This window comes from Passer domesticus, chromosome Z, assembly GCF_036417665.1.
Source record: "Passer domesticus isolate bPasDom1 chromosome Z, bPasDom1.hap1, whole genome shotgun sequence".
NCBI lineage: Eukaryota > Metazoa > Chordata > Aves > Passeriformes > Passeridae > Passer > Passer domesticus.
In genome coordinates, this window is record NC_087512.1 from 65,113,077 (window position 1) to 65,132,500 (window position 19,424).

The window sequence follows — 19,424 nt, forward strand, 5'->3', positions numbered from 1 at the left end:
CTGGTGTGTGATCGAGGTAAATATGCTCCAGATATTGTTGTCTGTTTTGACACCAAGCTGAAAATAATCTGTTGGAGGAAACTTTTCTGTGTGACATTTTAAATTCTTTTTGCTTTACATGATTGGAAGAGTTCATATTTCTTTTTGGAATAAAGCTTCCTTCCAAACTGTCAAAGAGAAGAATGTAATTTCTTTTGTGTTTTGCCATTATTCAGGTGAGGAACTTTCAGTAACTGGTAATATTAGTATTATATGAGACAGTTTTGTTACATAACATCAGGGGTTTTTACATGGTTTAGGAGGTAATTCATACCAAGCTAAACTTTGTTACACACAGGAATGTTTCTCAGACATCTGCTTGTAATGTTTATTTATTGATGTGATTCATTAAGTGCCATGTGCTTTAAAGTTGTTTTTCTGCCTATGATTAATATATCTTTTTTTTTCTTTTTTTCTTTTTTCCCCAGAGTGACAAGTCCAGACAGGTTTCTCTAAATTTCTCTGTAACAGCTGCATGTACTTTCATGTGCATCAAGTAAGTGTAACTAGGTCTGCACAGTGTTCTCCTCTGTATCAATGACATACAGAAACTGCTATGATGAAAACTTTCCTGTGCTTGGGACCACAAGCTGAATTTCTTCTTAAAACATAATTTTTCAGTTGTTCTTTCAATGTATTACTCTTGGACTGCAGAAAGTAGCTCAAAATATTCAGACCTACATTTTTATTCATAGATCTTAAAATATTTTTTGAGCAAACTTTAAGCCTTGAAAAATGCCTGGTGTAATTTCAGCATGCTGGTATTCTCCTTATTTCTTTGACTATATGGTCCCATTTTCTCAGAATCAGAGAATGGCCTGGATTAGAAGGGACCTTCAAAGCTAGATTAGGCCTAACCCTGGCCCCCATAGTCATCAAGGACATGTTTCACTAGGCAGTGTTGCCCCTCCAGCATGGATTTAAACACTTACAGGAATGAGGCACCCATGACTTCTCTGGGCAGTGTGTTCCAGAGCCTCACCCTCATGGTAAAATATTTCTTCTCTATGCCTAGTATAAAACTACCCCATTTCAGCTGAAAACCCCTTGTGTGGTCACTATGGACTCTCTGTCTTTTAATCCCCCTTTAAGTATTGAAACCTCAGAAAAGTTTTCTCCAGAACCTTTTCTTCCCTGGGCAGAAAAACCCCACCTCTCATCCTGTCTTCATAGGAGAGATGCTCCAGTCCTTGGATCATCTTTGTGGCCTCCTCTGGACTCTTCAGCAAGTTCACATCCTTCTTGTTCTGAGGGTCCTTGAGCTGGATGAGACACTCCAGGTGGGAGTAGAAGGGCAGGGTCACCTCCCTGACCTTCTAGCCACATTTTTTCTGGGCTGCCAGGGCACATCCCAGCTTATATCCAATTTTCCTTATTTTTGGTTTAGGTTCTGTTGCATGCACTTGGCCATATTTACAGCTCACAACTCTGTCAATAATCTGTGCAGCTAGAACATTACAGATAGGCAATAGCTGGTTCTAGAAAGAAAGAAAGGAAGAAGGGGAGGGCCTATAATGAAAGTCACAAATTATTCTGCTTTTAGTCTGTATTCTTTTCAGGAATAGTTTGCCTAATGTTATGAAAAACAATGCATGGCCTTAGTCCTCTAGGAAAGACTAGTAGGGTGAGAAAGTAGTTGTGTATCTGTGCCAGGTGACAGCCTCAATGGCTTTGACTCCATCCCAGTGCATCCCAGTAAGAAATTGTAAGGATATTTTATCATATTTGTGATTTTTCCCTGCTTAGAATTACCTACAACTAAAAGAGTCTCATTTCTAAAAAAAAGATGTTCTTAGCTAATGTGGTGCAAGATAGCGTTTGCATGAAGCTTAATTAATGTAACATTTTGCTGTGAAGCTTCCAGATAATTCTTGTGTCATTAAAGTGTTCAGTAATTTCTGGGGAAAAAAAATGAAATTACATCGGATTTCTAGATGTTTTACATAGAAATGTGTCATCTATAGAGATAATTTTAAAAATAGTTTAGTGCAGGGTACTGCATCTTTAGAGGAACTGGGCTTTTCTCTGCTTACATTCAGAAAATATATTATTAGATTATTTCTGTATTTTTAAGAGTATTACTTATTTTGGTGTTTTGTGGGGGTTTTTTTCCCTTAAAATTTCTGTTTATGTGTAAAGAAAACGCACCTCTTCTGTCTTTGTTTGTCAGCCCTCCCTGTTTCGTTTGTCAGCCATGGGAAGCGAGCACTTTCAGCCCTTACATACTTGCTTGGGTAGTGTATGTAGATTGGGAACCTGTTTTTCAGAGGTAAAATTATGGAAATTTGTTGCTCTGCTGCAACTTATTTGTGTAGCTTAGAACTTATTTGTGTAGCTTAAATTCTAGCACTATCTCAGAATAGCATTAAAGCACCTCCTTGTGTTAACTACAACCAGTATCTAGTACCAGATAGCTGTAAGGAAGTGTCCCTTGTCAGTAGCCAGATAATAAGGAAATTTTACAGAGTGTCCATTGGATAACATCTTTTTTTTTGTTTGTTTGTTTCAAAAGCATTGAATTTTGCTAACGTTACTTGTCAGTAAAGATGACGAGTTACACCGCATTCCAGGATGTGCAGCTGGGTTAGCCCACTTGCAAAATAGTGAATATGTTTGTTTTAGAGACTGTGCAAGGAGGCTAGTCCCTCAGTGGTTGATAGTTCTTCCCTTATTGGGGAGCTTGAAGCCAGGAATCTGGAGCTGTTGAGAGACTGCTTCAGATGGTGCATGTTAAAACCAGCAGAAGCCTTTTCAGTCACAGACTGAAACTAACTCTCATGCTGCAGTCATCAGCTGCTTTCATTCAGATTCTTCTCTTCCATTGTTTTTCAAATAGGTACTGTAGAAAACCCTCTCACTTTTCAAGCTTCTTTCCTGAAAGAAATTAAATATATAGTATTTTATGCCTGTTAATTTTTAACATGGCAGAAGTTGAGACGTGTTTATGACTTTACTAAATCATTCTTTATTTTGAGTAAGAAAATGGATTTAAAGAATTTAACTTAAAAATTATATTCATAATATCAAATTAATCAGAATCAAACTCATTATGGGCAATTTTCCTGGTTTTGCTGACTGTACAATTTTAATGTTTCTGGACCTAAATTTCACTGCTATTCTTCAATTAATACTGAATGCTATTCATTTTGACTCCTAGAAAATCTTTTCTGGTGTTTCATCTCTTATAACCTAGGGACAATCACTAAATATTTTTGCTAATGTTTATGCTGCTAGTGTGAAATCACTTGATGGAATTTTTACCTTTAATTATAAGACATCTCCTAATTCTTTTTGGTATGCTAAGGTTTGTAAGAAAAAGCTTTATAGCTTTTGCCCTGGTCCTGTGTGCACTCATACCGACTTCATTAGGCCAAAGGTGGCAGATGTGCTTTGGGAATAATAGCTGGAAAAAGCCTGCCTTCTGAATCACATGTGTCCATGTAGCAAGCATTTGCATCTCATGTTGTGGCCAAACCTAATTTTATCTCTGCACAGGTACTTTCGCTCTTTACAGAGGTAGCCGGGGGATTTGCTCCAGTGTTGGAGGCTTCCAATAGAGTTTTACTTGTCTTGTGGCTGGTCTATTCTCACTTGTTTTCATAACATCTTGTGAGTTAAAATAATTCTTTCCATGACCTGCTATTCAGACCCTGGATATTTTTATAGTCTGAGGTCTTGTCTGATGAGCCTGCTGGTTGAAAGAGGAAATATATCAAACTCTTCTGCCTTCTGTGCACTCTCTTCCCTTGACTGCTAATTCCTCCTTTGCAATTCCCCTGGTTTGAATCCTGCTCTCCTGAGCAGTGCAGGCAAGTACATGATTTTCTTTGCATACACACATACACATCTATCATAAATAACATCTCTAGGTGGAGTCTCTGCTGGAATCACTGCTCATGGTATTTTTCTTCTTGCTGGAGAAAGGTGAACTCCTCTGCCAAGCATATTCATGCTGCCACAGGCATAGATACACAGTCGCATTAACTGTTGTATTGTGGCAGCATTTCTGCTACAGCTTGGAAGAAGGTTGGGCTCATTGATCTTTTAAAACCTGAATGATTTTAAGGTTCTAAGAACAGTCATCAACAAGCAGGCTCACGTGGCTGCATTACTAGCAGATTCTTATGAACATTATTAGGCATGTGGCAAGACATGTTTTTCTTTATGCTTAGCTGTGACAGCTGCTCTGAGCAGTGTTTGTGATGGTGTAGCAGATGCTTTTGGAGCTCAAGGGTATTTGGGGCTGTAAGGAGGACCTAGTGAGGTCCTGGTATGCAATTAAAGCTGTGAAGTGGTAATAGAAGTGGAAGGAGATGCATTGTGTTTGGTTCCTTCACTTTCTGCATGTGAAAAACTGTACAAATCCTTAGCTAACATTGTCAGGATTCGGCCATTTGAGCTTTTAAGAGCCAGGGTGGAAAATCTCTGGTCACTTGAAGTTATCCTTGTTTCAGGTAAAGGTTAAGCACTGTTCTCAGCACACACAGCTACAGAGGTAGCTGCTCATCTAGAGTGGCCTGAGGATGAAGAAAGCCCAGTTTAATGAGATAAATACAGAAGATAAATAAAGAAGGAGAGAAGCTCAGTGATGTTTGTTTATATTAGACATGTAGCATTTCAAGCACCAGTAGGTGTTAAGATTGTGGGTATGTGAGCCTCAAAGGAAGCTGTGGGGTGAATATTGTGCTAGGAGCATTTTGGGAGTGGTTTTGGAGTTCTCTTCTCTACCATGAGAATTGTGTGTCAAGCAATGAAAGAGGTGGTTGATGAAATAAATGGGATCAGCCACCAATGCTGACAGGCAAGTCTGATGCAATGACATCCATGCTGGGGGACATTATCATGGTAACCTGAATTTGGGTCTTGAGATAGTCAAAATCTTGTCAGGTTGGGTGGAGGGTGGGTAGAGAGAAACAAATGTGGTGCACCTAGGAAAAAGGTTTGAGAGCTAGTAATGTCCCCTGCTACCAAGTGTGCATAATGCCTGACTGAAGGCAATGGGAATTTGGACTGAGAAACAGGGCACACAACAGAAGTATTCTTTTCAAAGTGTGTTGTGGGAGTGTTGTTTCAAATGTAGGAACCTCTGTGTAATAAAGCAGCACAGGATTATGCATGACAGATATACACAGTGGAAAGGTAGCTGCAGTAAAGGGATGCATAACTGAAGGAAATACAGTGAGCTAATAAATTTTCAGTCTCAGAAAAGAAACGAGATGACTAGAACAATTTTTTGACCAGTGTGGTCTCTAAATGGTAAAAGGATTATGATCCATGACTTTGGGTACAGGATAAAAAGCAAGGCATCCTTAAGCTCACACATTTTATGACTTCATTGAATTTCTGTAGAAGAGTTGAAACTGTGCTTTATTGTTTAGCCACATACCAAGTGTCTGTATCATCCTTTGTATGCAGATGAGTGTCTTGTGTGTCTCACTATTGTTGTCTTATCTTTTTTGGAGCAGTGACAGATTGTTTGATTTGTCATGATCTTGTGGCACAGGTCTTTTTCCTTTTGTTTCCAGTGGATGATAGCCTCTCTGCTGAAGGATTCAAGTCTGTTGGCACTGATTTCACACCCCTTCTGCTGCCAAAAATGTCATGCTGTCCTGTTCCCATGCCTGTATTGTTTCCTTCCTTGTGTCAGCAGAAACGTTCGTGTTCATCAGAATGAGGAACTCAATCATGAGATCAGTTAGCCTTTTTTGTTTTCCCCCCAGCAGTTTGGGGTTTTTTGTGAATTAATTATTCAATCTGATGTGCTGTGCAGCTAAACAGATGCTTTTGCTACCACAGGGAGCTCTCAGGCTGGGTGAAAGGAAGGGATAGAGTGGGTATAACATGTCTGAGGATTGGGAATTGTGCAATCACAATTCCCATTTGGAGGAAGTGCTTAAAAGTTTGTGTTCATGAAAGTCTCTCAGTCTGACTTTGAGCTTAGGTACACTGGTCTGTATCGCGTTTCACTGAAATCCTGGCCTGATTTGTTCCTTTTTTCTCATGTGTTTTGTCTTTCTCTGTTCAGGACACTTCTCAGCTTTGTGGGAGACACCACACAAATGCTCACATTCTTTTGAGCCAATTTTTATTTCTGAATTTTTGTTTAGATACATTTAAAGACACAGGCTTACCCAAATTGTAGAAAAAAGCTTCTTTTAATCTGATATTTCCCCTTCCACTACTCCATGCTGTAATTTTTCCTTTAGAACTCTGCTGTCTAATTAGGTATTAATAGTTACCTGTTATTCACTATATATTCATATATATTTTTTATATGTCTGAATTGGAAAATTGGAAAAGATAATAGGTTGTTTTAATGTCACCTCCTTTTGAGGTAGCCATTTCTGAATAATGTGTCCATTTTTTATCTCTCTTTAAAATGCATTCCATTACCTGAGTGCTGCTGTAAACGAAGAGGCAGTAGTAGCTGGTCAGATCACTTATTCACTTCTCCCATTCCCCTTATGGTTTGCTATTTTGAAGTTTTCCTAAATTACAGATGTAAAATATTCAGCCTTAAATCCATATCATCATTATCTGTCTAGGAGAATTTTATGAGAATTTTGTAGTGTGTTTGGATTCTGAGATATTTTTAAGAAGAGTGTTTGATCCTCTCTATGTCAGTTTTTGAAGTATGGGGGTTTTTGATCATTCAGTACTTGATAGAGCTTAGCTTTGTTTCTCAAGTGTTAAGTTGTATACCTGAATAAACTGCCTTTCACAAAGACTTATGATCCGTAACGTGTATGTTGGGCCACTGTAGTGTGTGGCATTCATTGTGCCACTTGTCACAGTGAAGTGAGAGATTTACCCTGCAGTGCAGGGGAATTTGACCCAGCAGTGCCTAAGTACAATGGATGTATGGAAAACAAAAGATGCAATATACTGAGGGATTTTTCCATTAATCTTAGCCGTTTATGTAGCTGTGTCTAATGATTAATTTTGTGGTTAAGTCTTATGAATATGTGTCTCTCAGGGTCAGCAGTGGCAGGTTTGCATTGCAGGACGTATACGAGAAGGGCCAATGTAGCATCTGCAAGCCACATGTGTGTGCATTGGCTATTGTGTAATAGAAAATCCTTTGCTCCACAAACATCTCACTAAGTACATGTGTAGCTGACGTACATGTGCATGTCAAAGTATTTTTGTGTTTCTACTAGCAAACATGCAGAGTTTTAAAAAATATTCTTCCTTAGCAGTTGTTTAATAGTTTCTGTTCAGCTTTTCAGTATAAGTGGAAAGTCAGTCAGTATATGTGAAGGGAGGACTGAGATTGTTCAATATACTTGAAATACTAACTAAGGGAGGAAAGCTGGTAGTCTTAAATCCTGATCTTCAGTCTCCTTTTCAAAATACATGAGAAAGCTAAAATGGTAGTATTTCTTAAGTTGATTAGACTGAATACTGAATTTTTGCTGTAGTTCTTTGCTTCTGTAAAATCCACAATACAGAAGGTGATTTAAAATAGTTGTGACAGAGATACTTCAACAGAACAGGACAATTCACAGAAGCCAAGATGCTGTGGTTTCCTTCCCTATAAGAGTTGTATTTAATTATCTGCTGAACCAGAGTGGTGAAGACATAGATGTATGATTTTACTGTACAGGATTTTTCCCAACTTCTTCAAGAGATGCTAGAAGAGTTTAGAGATTTATTTTTTCAATTGACATAAATGAACAAAAATAGATATTTTGATTGACTTGTAAATTAATATAACTTTTTTCTAATTTCATGTTTACATGTACAATATAAGCAGATAACTCCTATTTTTATGTCCATTAACTACTGTAAATTAAAACAAATTATTAAGTAGTAGTCCATAAGTATTTCAAATAACTTTTGTCTAGTATTATAATATTTGAGTTGACTCCAATACTCTTCCAGAAGATCACCTTGCTTTGAATTTTCGCTACAAGAGGCGCTGGAGTCACAGCAGCAAAGATAGAGCTGTGCCCTTGAGGAGTTCCCCTTCATTTTCTGTACTGTCTCTGAAAGAAGCTAAGCCAGAATTTAGCAAATGCTGCATCTCTTATTTAATGTTATGACCAGTTGTACTCGTCCATATATTCAGGAAAGGAAGCAGTGCTGTTGCTTATAGAGACTGTCTTCCTGTCTTTGCCTCCCTCCAACTGCATCTCACCACCACATCTTTGGACTCCTGCCAAAAAGGATGTGGTTTTTTTCTTCTGTTCTGTATTTGGACAGAGATTGAACAATTTCCATTTTCTTGCAGCTGTATCATGATGAACAACCCTTCTCATGTTTTTGATATAGTGGAGTGTGTGATGTCATCAGCTGACATAGTATCTCATGCCATGTTCTACATAAAATGATGCAAGGCATCAGAAGTCCCTGACAAAACTGACAAATCTGGATTGACCCATCCAGATTTGGATTATGTGGAAGCTGCTCTCCTTAGCACACTTGGGTGGTTAAGGCACAGCATTTCTGTGTACCTCTGCACAGCAGCTCCATGCCGTGTGGAGTGATGTCTAGCATTTCCCAAACTGAAAGAGCAACTGGCATGCTTCCATGTTGACAGTTAGCAATCATAATGTATCACATAAACAGAACTGTGAGATTTTCATCCTTTGTGGGGAAGTCAATGACTTTTGGGAGGTTGTCTTACAAGATAACTTAGTTTGGTTAAACATCTGGGCTGCTAGTGAGAGGCCCAACACAAAAGCTGAAAAAACCAGAACTTGTAGTAAGTATTCCTAAGCCTTACCTTTTTTGACTTTTTTTTTTTTTAATGTATAAAAAGTCATGGCTTTTTGTGGATGGATGGAATGTAGGAAAATAGAGCTAGTGGTGAAGGTAATCTCACCCCTAAGGATTTACAGCTGAATTAGGAACAGGCCTGCCCTTAATAGGCCACAGCTGGATCCAATTAGGATGGGTATTGTATAAGAGTAGGTTGGCTGCTCGAGAAGTTAAATGGAGTTTGTTGGCTGTGTGTGAGGAGCTGCCCATGAGAAATCACCTGGAAGATCTGGAGCTTTTTCAATAAGATAACACCAGCTTTTCAGTTTTTTGATAAAAAGTAATGGCTTTTCAGTTTCTGAGCCTATGGATTCCTAGCACAACTGGGTGCCTTCACCCCTTCTCAGTCTGAGGTACGAGTTTCTACTGAGCATTTCTGCCTCATCTTCAAAAATATTCAGAAGTTCTCAGAATGCTGGGACAGCTTCCCTTCCCCAGTGCTTCCCCTTGTCAGCCATATGGTTTCAGCCTCGTTAATGTGGGGTTTTTCAGCCCCATGAGATGTGCTCGTCAGTTTTAAACACAGGGGTAGCCAACACATGCCACCCCATGTCTTCCTGTCAGGCCTCAGTTGAGTTCCTGAGTATTTTCTTGTGTTCAGGGATAGTGTTTCATGGGGCACCTTAGACAGGCTTTGATGTCTTTTGCTAAGGAGTCTTTCAAGGCTGCAGCCCTGAGCAGCCTGTTTCTTCTGGAGTAGAAGAAAGATGTGAACATGAAGGAGTACTCACCTGAAGGAGATGTGAAGGTTGTTTATTGATAGCTACAGATAATTCCAGATGCATTCCATGTCTGTATTCACTGTTCTGTGTCATTCTGCCTCAAGAGCTGTCAACTGATTCTGATATTTAAAGGTTGTAAAGAAACCAAGGGTACAGCAGCATGATCCAGCTACTTGTGTCCTCCTAGAGGGAGGAGATGTGAGCACGTCTGCCCCTGCAGTTCCAGTCATGCTTAATCAAAATGTGAGTAGACAGTATCTCTGTCAACCAAGATATTGGTTACTGATAACATAAACATTTAGGAATACAGCAGAGTGGCATTTGAAAGCACTTTGTTTTGTGGGTGAAGTGTGCATGTCTTGGGACTATTTCTGACCAGCTAACCAGGTAGGCAGTTGTTTAATACTACTCTCTTATTTAATAGTAAATCAAGGTTTATGCAGACCAGAATGATAGCACAGGCTTGTGATGGGGTTGCTTAATATATTCAAGTTGTTTGGCCTACAACTGAATTACTTAATTTTTTGTAATGAAACTGGTCCCCAAAAACTTAGTAATCAGTAAAACATATATAAAAATAGAAATACATATTGCATATTAAGAGGTATCAGGTATGACAAATACAGTTAAACAGGAACTGTTGGGTACCTTCACAGATATTAACTGTTAATGGTTTTTGTCACTACCCGGACTTTATTTTTCATGATGTTGCTCACCCGTTTTCCTTTCCTGGAGGTGTATCAGATGCTTTGATCAACAGCTTCTCTCCGGTTTGGTGCAGAAACAGATACTGTTTATTTGTTGGGGTTGGTAGTTCTGCTGAGATGCAAAAGATACTGTTTCATTTGTCTTGTTTAGTCAAAATAACATTTATATCTAGTTTGAGCTTTAGTATAAACCACCTGTGAATAATTAACTAACCTGTGCAGCCAATTTTAGAGCAGACATTTGTAGTTACAGTGTTTTTACTCTATGAAACCAGTAGGAGGGGAAATGAAAGATCTGTAGCTTTATACATGAGAGTTTTGCTATAAAAAGTTTGGGGAGGAAAAAACTGCTGTCTTACCAAGGGATTTCAGCACGCAGCCCTGGATGTTTGCAGCTGTCAGCACCCTCAAAAAGAGCTGACCAGTTTATGTGGGATTCACAACCACCAGTAGGTTGGGCAAGGACTGTCTGGTGATCAGCAGAAGCTAACATGCATGAAGTCTTAGTTCCTGTCCAGAGAGACGTTACCCGTGTCCTCCAAAAAATTCGTATCTTGGACCTCTGAAACCAGACCTTTCTGTGAATGGAGACTGTTAATACATTACTTTGGAGTAAATATAATCTGTCAGATTTGTTTATTTCTTTATATAATAATGTTAGAAATAGCTTCAAGGTGCTAAAATTTTTTTCTTGTTTCAAGTCTCCTCCAATGTCAAGCATTTCTAACCCTGTTCAGTTTTGATTTCATTTAGAAACCAATTGGTAAGAAGGCATAAGTAGATTTGAGTTGGAGATCAGATAAGATGAGCATGAATCTCTGTGGTCATCAAATATGTTACTTTCTTTCAGATCTTTGTTGCACAAACATGATTAACTGAGCGGTTTCTGGTTGTTGTTGGTCCTGTGTACAGTTCCTAGTTCTGCAAAGAATTTTACAGCTGCATTTAAGAGAAAGAGTTGGCATTCATGTGCAACATTCTTCAAAGGATAAATGTTCATAGATACCACATTTCAAAGAATCTGGAAGAAATAGACAGACAGTGCATACCCCAGGGTGCTCCGTGTGTGTGGTCAGTGAAGGCTGTGCAGGATCTGTGTTGCCCAGAGTCATACAGGGGCTGCTGACATTTGTTACACCTTATGACTTTAAAATGCAACACTTCATTATGAGTGGACTTGCATGCTTCTTAAAAACTAGAAAAATAAATTTAAAAAAAAAGTATCAAGTTCATAAATCTAAGACAAAGCAACAGTGTTTGTCATCAGTCATCACAAAATACCAGTTTTGAGTAGTAATTTTTTTTTAAATTACATTATTTATGTATTTAAAATACATTTTGACTTTCAATTTAGACAGATTTCTTTACTTGTCTTAAATACTTGCATATCTTAGTGCAGTAGTTATTTTTTTCACAGTATTTGCCCATTCATTCACTATTAAATGTTTGTATTTCACCTATTTTTGGTAAATATTGGAATAATATCAGAAATCCACTATGACAAATTGGAATTTTTTGTTTCTTTCTTGCAGTCATTAGGGCCAAAACTGCTCTTGTTTTTGTTTTGTCATGCCTGTGATTTTTGCAGAGAAGTTTTCACTTCTTGATCCCTGATCCACATTGTTTGATGGACTGATATACAGGCTTCTAGATTTCCAGATAACTACATATGGAGTCTTCTGTGTTTAAATTCCACAGAAATTTTGAAAATAAATTAGATTATTTGTGCAGCGACTGTTGAAGAGCTGTCAAGAATTGGTCACAAGCTTGAAGGTCAGTCTGCATTTACAGTATAAACTGTGGAGTAAAAACCACAGAAGATTATGAAAGCAAACTGTCAGGAAATGGGGAAACATGATGGCCTTAGTATTATGTTGCCCAAACATGCTCACTGTTTACTGTCAGGTAAGTTCCTGCTGGCTTTTTCCTGATGTTAAAAACAAGCTATATTATGTAGATGTTGAAATTATCTGTTTTGGGAAGGCATTGCATTAGCTTTGAGTCAAATATATTTGTAGCCTGGCCTCATAATGCCGCATTTCAGCTCTTCTTTTCTATTCATCATCTGGACTTGCTACTGTTTTCTACACAGAGACAACTGCACTGAGATCAAGTAAGAGTGCTTGGTTATAAAAATCAGTTCATATAAATGGAATGAAACAGCTATATAGGCAAGTGAGCATATGAGCTTTGTACTAAATAGATGCTATTTTAGTGCTTTTAGTTAATGTGTTCCTTAGTACTATTCTCTTAGTTTCACAGTTAAGTGTGTCATGTCTGGTATTTGGTAATGGGCATTTGCTTTTTCAATTTCACTTATGGAGATGAAGAGTTTGGTAACTCTACATTGGTTTTAAATACAGATCAAAATTTTGGGGAAAATCTTACTTGCTTAGATAGCATTGTTTTGAGTAAAGGGAATGTTTTAAGTGGTGGCAGTCCCTGCTTCACCTTTTTTCATAAGGAATGTAAATGCATTTGCCGTACATTTAAGATTAAATGCTCTAAGGCAGCCAGGAAGTTGAAAAGATAGATTTAGTAGTTTTTGTTTTCATACCCATCTAAAAACATGGTAAGCAATTGTCTCTACCCAACACTGATTAAACTAGAATATCCTAATTTTCTTATGGCATCTCTTTACTATAAATTAGCTGCATAGGAAAAAATATTGAAGGGGGATGCCCCAATAACTGCTGTTTTACAGTGGACACAGAAACAACAACTATTACCTAATTTTAGGTGCACCATCCTTTTCCCACCATTTGAGTTGCTCTTAATTGTCAAAAGAAAAACATCTTTTGAATATATGAATTCTCAAAAAATTAATGAGACTGTCTTTTCGTGGAGGTAAGACAAAGAAAAGCTTTACACTTGGGAATGTTTTTCAGACTTAGTTGAGGTTGCATGTGCAATCTTTATACATGGCATTCCTGGTTTCTGATGGGCATTTCAATTCAACACTGTGCTCCCCCAGTAATGCACCACCTCTGCATGCAAAACAATCCTGCATGTCCCATAAGAGGAAATGCTGGCATTGACTTTGCAGCTGAGAAGTTGAGTTACAGATAACTCAACACATCCCCTCCAAGGGGAAAAAAAAAAAGGTTACACTATCCCATTTCTGGAAAGGCAGGATAGGGAAGGGGAGAACATACAGGACAGAGTAGGTCTGAACTAAGTCGCTGCAGGCAGAAGCTGGGAGCATAGGGTGAGCCTCATGAGTAGCACAATTGTATCCATACTCTGAAGTGATACTTCAAATTTTAGTGTGGTTTCAAATTCATAGAGCCAAGCTGTTACCACTACATCACCTGCTATATTGCCATCATAATGTAGATATCCTCTAGTGTAATTAAGTTTTTTTCAAATCTATCTGGATTTTATATTGAGAAGAAAATGATAGGTATTTTGTACTGCTACCTGGTGTTTTGCAAACAGATTTCAGGTGATGCCCACTGTTTCAGAAGCATTTGGTTCTCCAGCTTTGCTGTACCAGCATGTACAAAACACAATTGCAGCCTTTCTGTGTGTTACAGTATAAAGTGCTATTGCAGGGCTGTTTGGGAAGCTTCTTGCTTGCCATTGTAGCCAGTGCTTTCCTGCTCGGTTCCCTAGACAAGCAAAACTCATTCAGGAAGCCCTGGCTTTTTTAATCAGGGTGCTGTTGCCGCTTTGTGGCATTGGCCAAAACCACTAGCAAATGCTCCATGACTTACATCAATCACTGACATGTCCAAGTGAGATGGATGTGGGAGGCACAGAGGGGAGCAGGTGCATCTGTTTTAAGAGACCTGACCCGACCTCAGTGCAACTCTCAGAAGTTTGTTACGTGGGATTTCTGATCCAAGTGCTGCGTTCCTTGTGTGGAGAGTCAGTGGCAGTCTTCATTCATTCTTTCTCTCGTCCCATTTATTTTCTAGTGGACAAAGATAGTAGCTATTGTTCATACTGAGTCTCAGATTTTGGAAACACACTTTAAAGTCCTAAGCTTTTAGGAAGAATTGCAGAAGCACAGCCTTGGCAGACCGTCCACCTGAACAAGTAAATCATCTTAAGTATGTGCCATAATTCAGCTTTCTGTAAACAAGATATTGAGCAACAAGAGTAAGACGTCTTGTTCAGATCTTGTTATCCACAATTCTTTTATTTTTTTTTTTTTGGAAACTGAATAGTTGAAATAGTTCCTGAAAGTCTTGCAATAACCTTTTGAAGTGGTATTCAGTTTGGCTGAGCCCCAGAGTGCAAATTCTATTGTTATTGTTGCTAAAGCATTCTAAGGGCTGAAGTATGAATTTCCTGCAAAGTGGATAAAATTGTTGAGAAGTTAGACATACTTTTATGAAATAAACTCATTTGGAGTCCAGCAAAATTCTGATGTGTTTTGGGTTTCTTGGGTTTTTTTTTTTTAATTGGAACTGAGAGCAATCAATGGAAGTCTAATATTGAATTTTTAATGCAACGTGGAAATGCTAACCAGAGTTTACATGTGAAATTTGAGTGAACGTCGCTCACCAATGTAAGTTTGCTAAATAGAAGGAAAAATGAGCAAGGTATGGATTTTCAGTGGTTCTAACTAGATTAGAAATCACCCAAGACCTTTTTGAGACAAAGACTTAATTTTAGATGCAATTAATTTATTTTATATTTTAAAAAAAGGGAGACCTACTTGTAGTTTAAATTCTTACAAAAAAAATAAAAGAAAAAAAAAGGTTAGCTATATATGTCCTGTAAATGGACACCATATGGCTATGCTGGCATGGTAAATGGAGAAGAAGAAAAAGAAGAAGGTGCTGCTCTGGTAGACAGACACTCTCAATTGGACCATTCTGAAGTGCTGTTTTCTCAAGTATGATTTAGTTATGAAAATGTTACCATGAACCAGAGAAAGCGAGTGCTGAAAGACTTTCATAAATTATGAGTTCTTGGGTTTCTTTGGATATTGAAATTCCAGCACTTGTTCAACAGAGTCGTAGTTAATATTTTGCTAAAAGAAAAAATTAAAAAAAAAAAGCTAGTTCTTGTATCCTCCAGATTCATTGTGCCTTCAGTCTAAGCTTTATGCAAATAATAAAATGATTTAAAGCCAATGTGGAACAAGCAGAAATCAATATGGTTATTTGAAGGAATACTATATAATTAGGTACATCTGGCTTGTGAATGTAAACTATAGCTAAATTCAGTTTTAAAGAGCAAACCCTGCTTAGGTTTAATATCCATTTAAATCTCTCTTTTAATCTCTTAATTGAATTTGTACTAAAATGAGATTATTAATATAGGTATTTTTTAAGGTTTTTTTTAATTTGAATTTTTTTTCTAGATTAGATCTCCATTTGATATGCAAGTGGTGTTTTGACTGTTTGCATGATTAATATCTTTGATGTCTTGGAGAAAAAGCATAGTTTGATTGTTACTCATTAGCAAAACACTTGGATGGTGTGCTTGGGACTGGAACACAGCCCTTCCAAACTGAGACACATGTGTTTTTCCACATGTACACCACTTTTATATGAACAGAAACTTTCCTTTTTTAAAGATAATTTTCAGTTTCCTGTTCTATCAGCATTTTAAAAAAAAAGGAAAGAAAGAAAAAATAAAGCCATTATTTGCCATACCCTCCAGTACCACTGTTTAAAATGTACTATATTTAACACTAGTTCAGGCACCTTGTTTTTGAGCTCTTTTTGAGTTTTGACTATGTGATACTAGATTTTCTGTTTGTAATTAAAATATCACTTTTCAATTAAAATTGTTCCAGCACTTTGTTTTGATGCACAGGCATCAGGCAATACAGCTTCTGCCTTGCTGAGAGCAGATCTGGTGTAGTGTCTCTTCTCATGGCCTGTGGTGGTGCTGTCAGCAGGTTCTGTGTAGCACACTGACTCCCTCTACTTGTCTGGGGAAACTGTAACATTATGGTGTGATTTCTGTTTTCAGTGCAGGGATTTTTTCAAATCTATTTTTTTGGTGCTTTGCCCCTCAGATTTTCTAGGCCTTGCTTTTATTTTTGCAAAGGCTGCAACTGCATATAGTAACACAAATATCTCCTAAGAATTGTCACAAATTACTGCTGGGAAATTTATCTTCCTGTGTGACCAAGCTACAAAACTAGCTCTGATCAGCTGTACTCTTCACCAGACTGGAGAATTGCATTTTGCTACCTCTGTTCATGCAGGTCACAGTCTCATTTTGTCCAATGCTGCTCTTTGCTTGGCATAGCACCGTTGGCAGGAGCAATTTGTATGTAGTCCTGTTACAGAACCTTAAAAAAGTTCACTTAAAGTGAACTTTTAAGTGAACACTTAAAAAACTGAAAATAGTGAGTGAAATGTTTGCTATTTGAACAAATAGTGCTCTAAGCCAGTGTTGGTACGTATTGCATGATTTGGTGCAAGGCCCTCAAAAACAGTCTTTTTAACTTCCACCACAACCTGTATGAATTCCCAAACCACCACCAACTGTCACTGATTACCTCCTTCTGGCAGCAGCTCTCTGGCCACAGAGAGAAACACAACTTTCCCAAGCATCATTCTGGGAAAGGCTGTAAGAAGACCAGAGGAAAGAATAAGAAACAATTCTTGACATGCTATGCCTGGTATTGTGAACATGTAAAATGTGTTATAGAAATTTATTTACCAAAGGGCGGTTTCTTAATTAGCCAATGGTGATAGTATTTTAAATAAAAAACCAAGTAAGTCCACCATCTGCCCCAGGTAGGAGTGAGCGAGTGGCTCTGTGGGGATGCCAGCTGGGGCTAAGCCATGACAGTAACAACCAAGCCACTGAATGTTATTTGATATGTTTGCTCTTGAGAAATTGTTTTATGCTTTCTTATGCACTGAAAACTTGTCTTCACTAACTGCCGACTTCTGGATAAGTTAACCACTCTCAGTGCATGATATCTATATGACTACAATAAGACCTCCTATTATTAGTGGGTTTTGACAACATGATATGTACAGACAAGAAATCAGAATTACATCAGAATTCACATCTCAGAAGACATGATGTTGCTTTTTGTGTGACGTTTCAGACTGATTTTGAAAAGAAAGAAGATAAGCCAGTGAAACTCTTTCTGAGCTGAGAGCAGTCTTGTACCCTGGCAAGGTGCTGTTCTGTAACAAGTAACAAACATTGTGAGTTTGAATAGTAGGGATCAGTCTGAGCCACCATCCCATCCGGCCTGTGCTGAGACTGTGCTGTGACTAATAATCCAGGAATTAATGGCAGATGCAGCTAAAATTTATGAAGAAAGCTTTATTTTGAGGGTAAGTGATGGAGTTTTCTCATCTCTTAACCACAGGGGCTTTTGAGTGTATCTTCACAATAACTTAAAAACAGCTCTTGTCACTATTTGGAAACTTAAAATATCAGCATGTTTGTGTCAAGGACAGCAGTTTGGAAGATGCACACTGCATGCTGTCTTGACAGTTTGCAAGGTGGTTACTGTCACATTATCTTCATGTCAGCTCTGAATATTTATAAATGGGGTCATGGGTATTGCAGAGATGTGACTTCCAAATGTTGTAGCAAAGTTATGTTCAGTATAAAGCAGGTTCAGCTTTATGGAGCCTTTTGTGCATGTATCCTCCTGCCCTCTGTCTATATGTTTTCTGTCAGGGAGAGGAGCTGGGGTGAGGACTGTCTATTAGGGAAGTTTAATTCCATCCATATGGAATCCAGCATCTGTCCCCCACATGCTGCATTCCTGTCCTGCACTTGGTAGGCTTGTTGTGAATTCCTTTGTCATCCCATACTGCTGCTCATTCGCCTGGTTCATTGTCAAAAGGAGGTCTTCAGACACACTTTTGTACATCTGTGGTGAAGCTCTAGATTTTGCTTACTCTGAAGGGCCACACCACCAGTGTTGTGTGGGTTCATTCAGCACCAGATTTGCCATATTTTGCTTTTACCATTTGGAAACGAAAGTATGGACAGACCTCAGTACACCAGTAGCTGGTGGAAAATGGATGTTTTAATGGGAAGGTCTAGAAAAAGGAAAGGAGGGCAGCATGGGAGGGGAGAAGAATAGAATCAAGCCAAGCATGGTGCGAATGCCATTGAGTGATCCTCTAGTAAAATTATCAGGTGGCAATGACATGTTTTTATAATTCATTAACTTAGGGCTGTTAGCTTCTGTAATTTATTAACCATATGGCAGAAGCACAGTCTAGAGTATCATTCATGGGTTTCCCCAACAGGTGGGGGTGTTGTATGTGTTTCAGCAAGTGCTGAAACCAGACCATCTGCCTCTGTCTGAAGTCTGCTGGGCTAAGTGGAAATAAAGAGTTAAGGGAATAACAAGCAGCAACGATCAGACCAAACCCAGCAGTACACATATTTTTCAGATCTGGATTATAGCTCAACCTACAAATATTTTATTTATTTTGTTTCTCTGTCTTTCAGTGGGCTGAATTTTCCTAAGATAAAAACTACCTGATAGTTTATGTGCCTGTAGAAAAATTGGTTTAAAATTTTGTGTCATATGTAACTGAGATATTAATGTTATGCTGTTACATGGAAACACCAACTATTGCTGAAAACAATATTTTTGACATTATTCATAAGCTAAGCACTGTCTAGGTTATCTTGATGTATGTCTTGTTTATGGTGGAAGATAAAATAGTAGTAAAGTCTGGCTACAGCAAAAGATAGGCTATTATACCTAATATTCTTATTTACAGAGCTATATAAACGGTGCTGTTAAAATCACACGGCTAATCAAGATAATTTTTTTTACTCAACTCCAAAATAATTAAATTGTGTAAGAGTTGGAATTTGGTTTTGCTGTGCTCACACCTCATGGACAGTGCATATTGCATCTTCTTTTGCAATAGTAGAAGTAATACAGCTACAGATGGTGTTGCTTTACCTCTGTTAGGAAATAACTTTAAAATAACTTCTTGGTTTGTCTGGTTTGTCTTGGTGTGCTTGCAGCTCTTTCAGTGCATAACTGAAAGCAGAACAACTTAGATAAAGTGGGCATAATACAATTCTTTGTTTCAGCAAGAAAGCTGAAACTTCACTTTTTTTTCTGTGCCTGTACCACTCTCTCCACACTCTCCCCCTGCCCCATCCTGCACATGCAATGTCTGCGTGCAGCTTTATGCCTGTGTGTGGCACCAGCAGAGGGCACAGACTGCAGGTCAGCGCTGCACCCTTGGGCACCTGAGAGCTTGGCAGATGGATTTCTGCA

At 38.3% G+C, this 19,424-nt stretch overlaps 1 protein-coding gene across 5 annotated transcripts in view; it reads left to right on the forward strand.

The window, feature by feature from the left end:
• The window catches only part of TNFAIP8 (TNF alpha induced protein 8), a 55,801-nt gene that overhangs the window by 11,636 nt on the left and 24,741 nt on the right, over nucleotides 1-19,424 (forward strand). The window contains exon 2 of one of the 5 annotated variants that reach the window (XM_064403906.1): nucleotides 468-535. The exons of 1 other annotated variant lie outside the window; for it this stretch is intronic. In XM_064403906.1, coding sequence (XP_064259976.1) covers nucleotide 535 — 1 coding nt within the window. In that variant the 5' untranslated portion in view covers nucleotides 468-534. Of the gene's footprint in view, nucleotides 1-467; nucleotides 536-8,985; nucleotides 9,156-9,746; nucleotides 9,768-12,240; nucleotides 12,345-19,424 lie in introns of those variants that run through there. 3 more of the 5 variants (XM_064403910.1, XM_064403912.1, XM_064403908.1) reach the window with 3 other exon arrangements.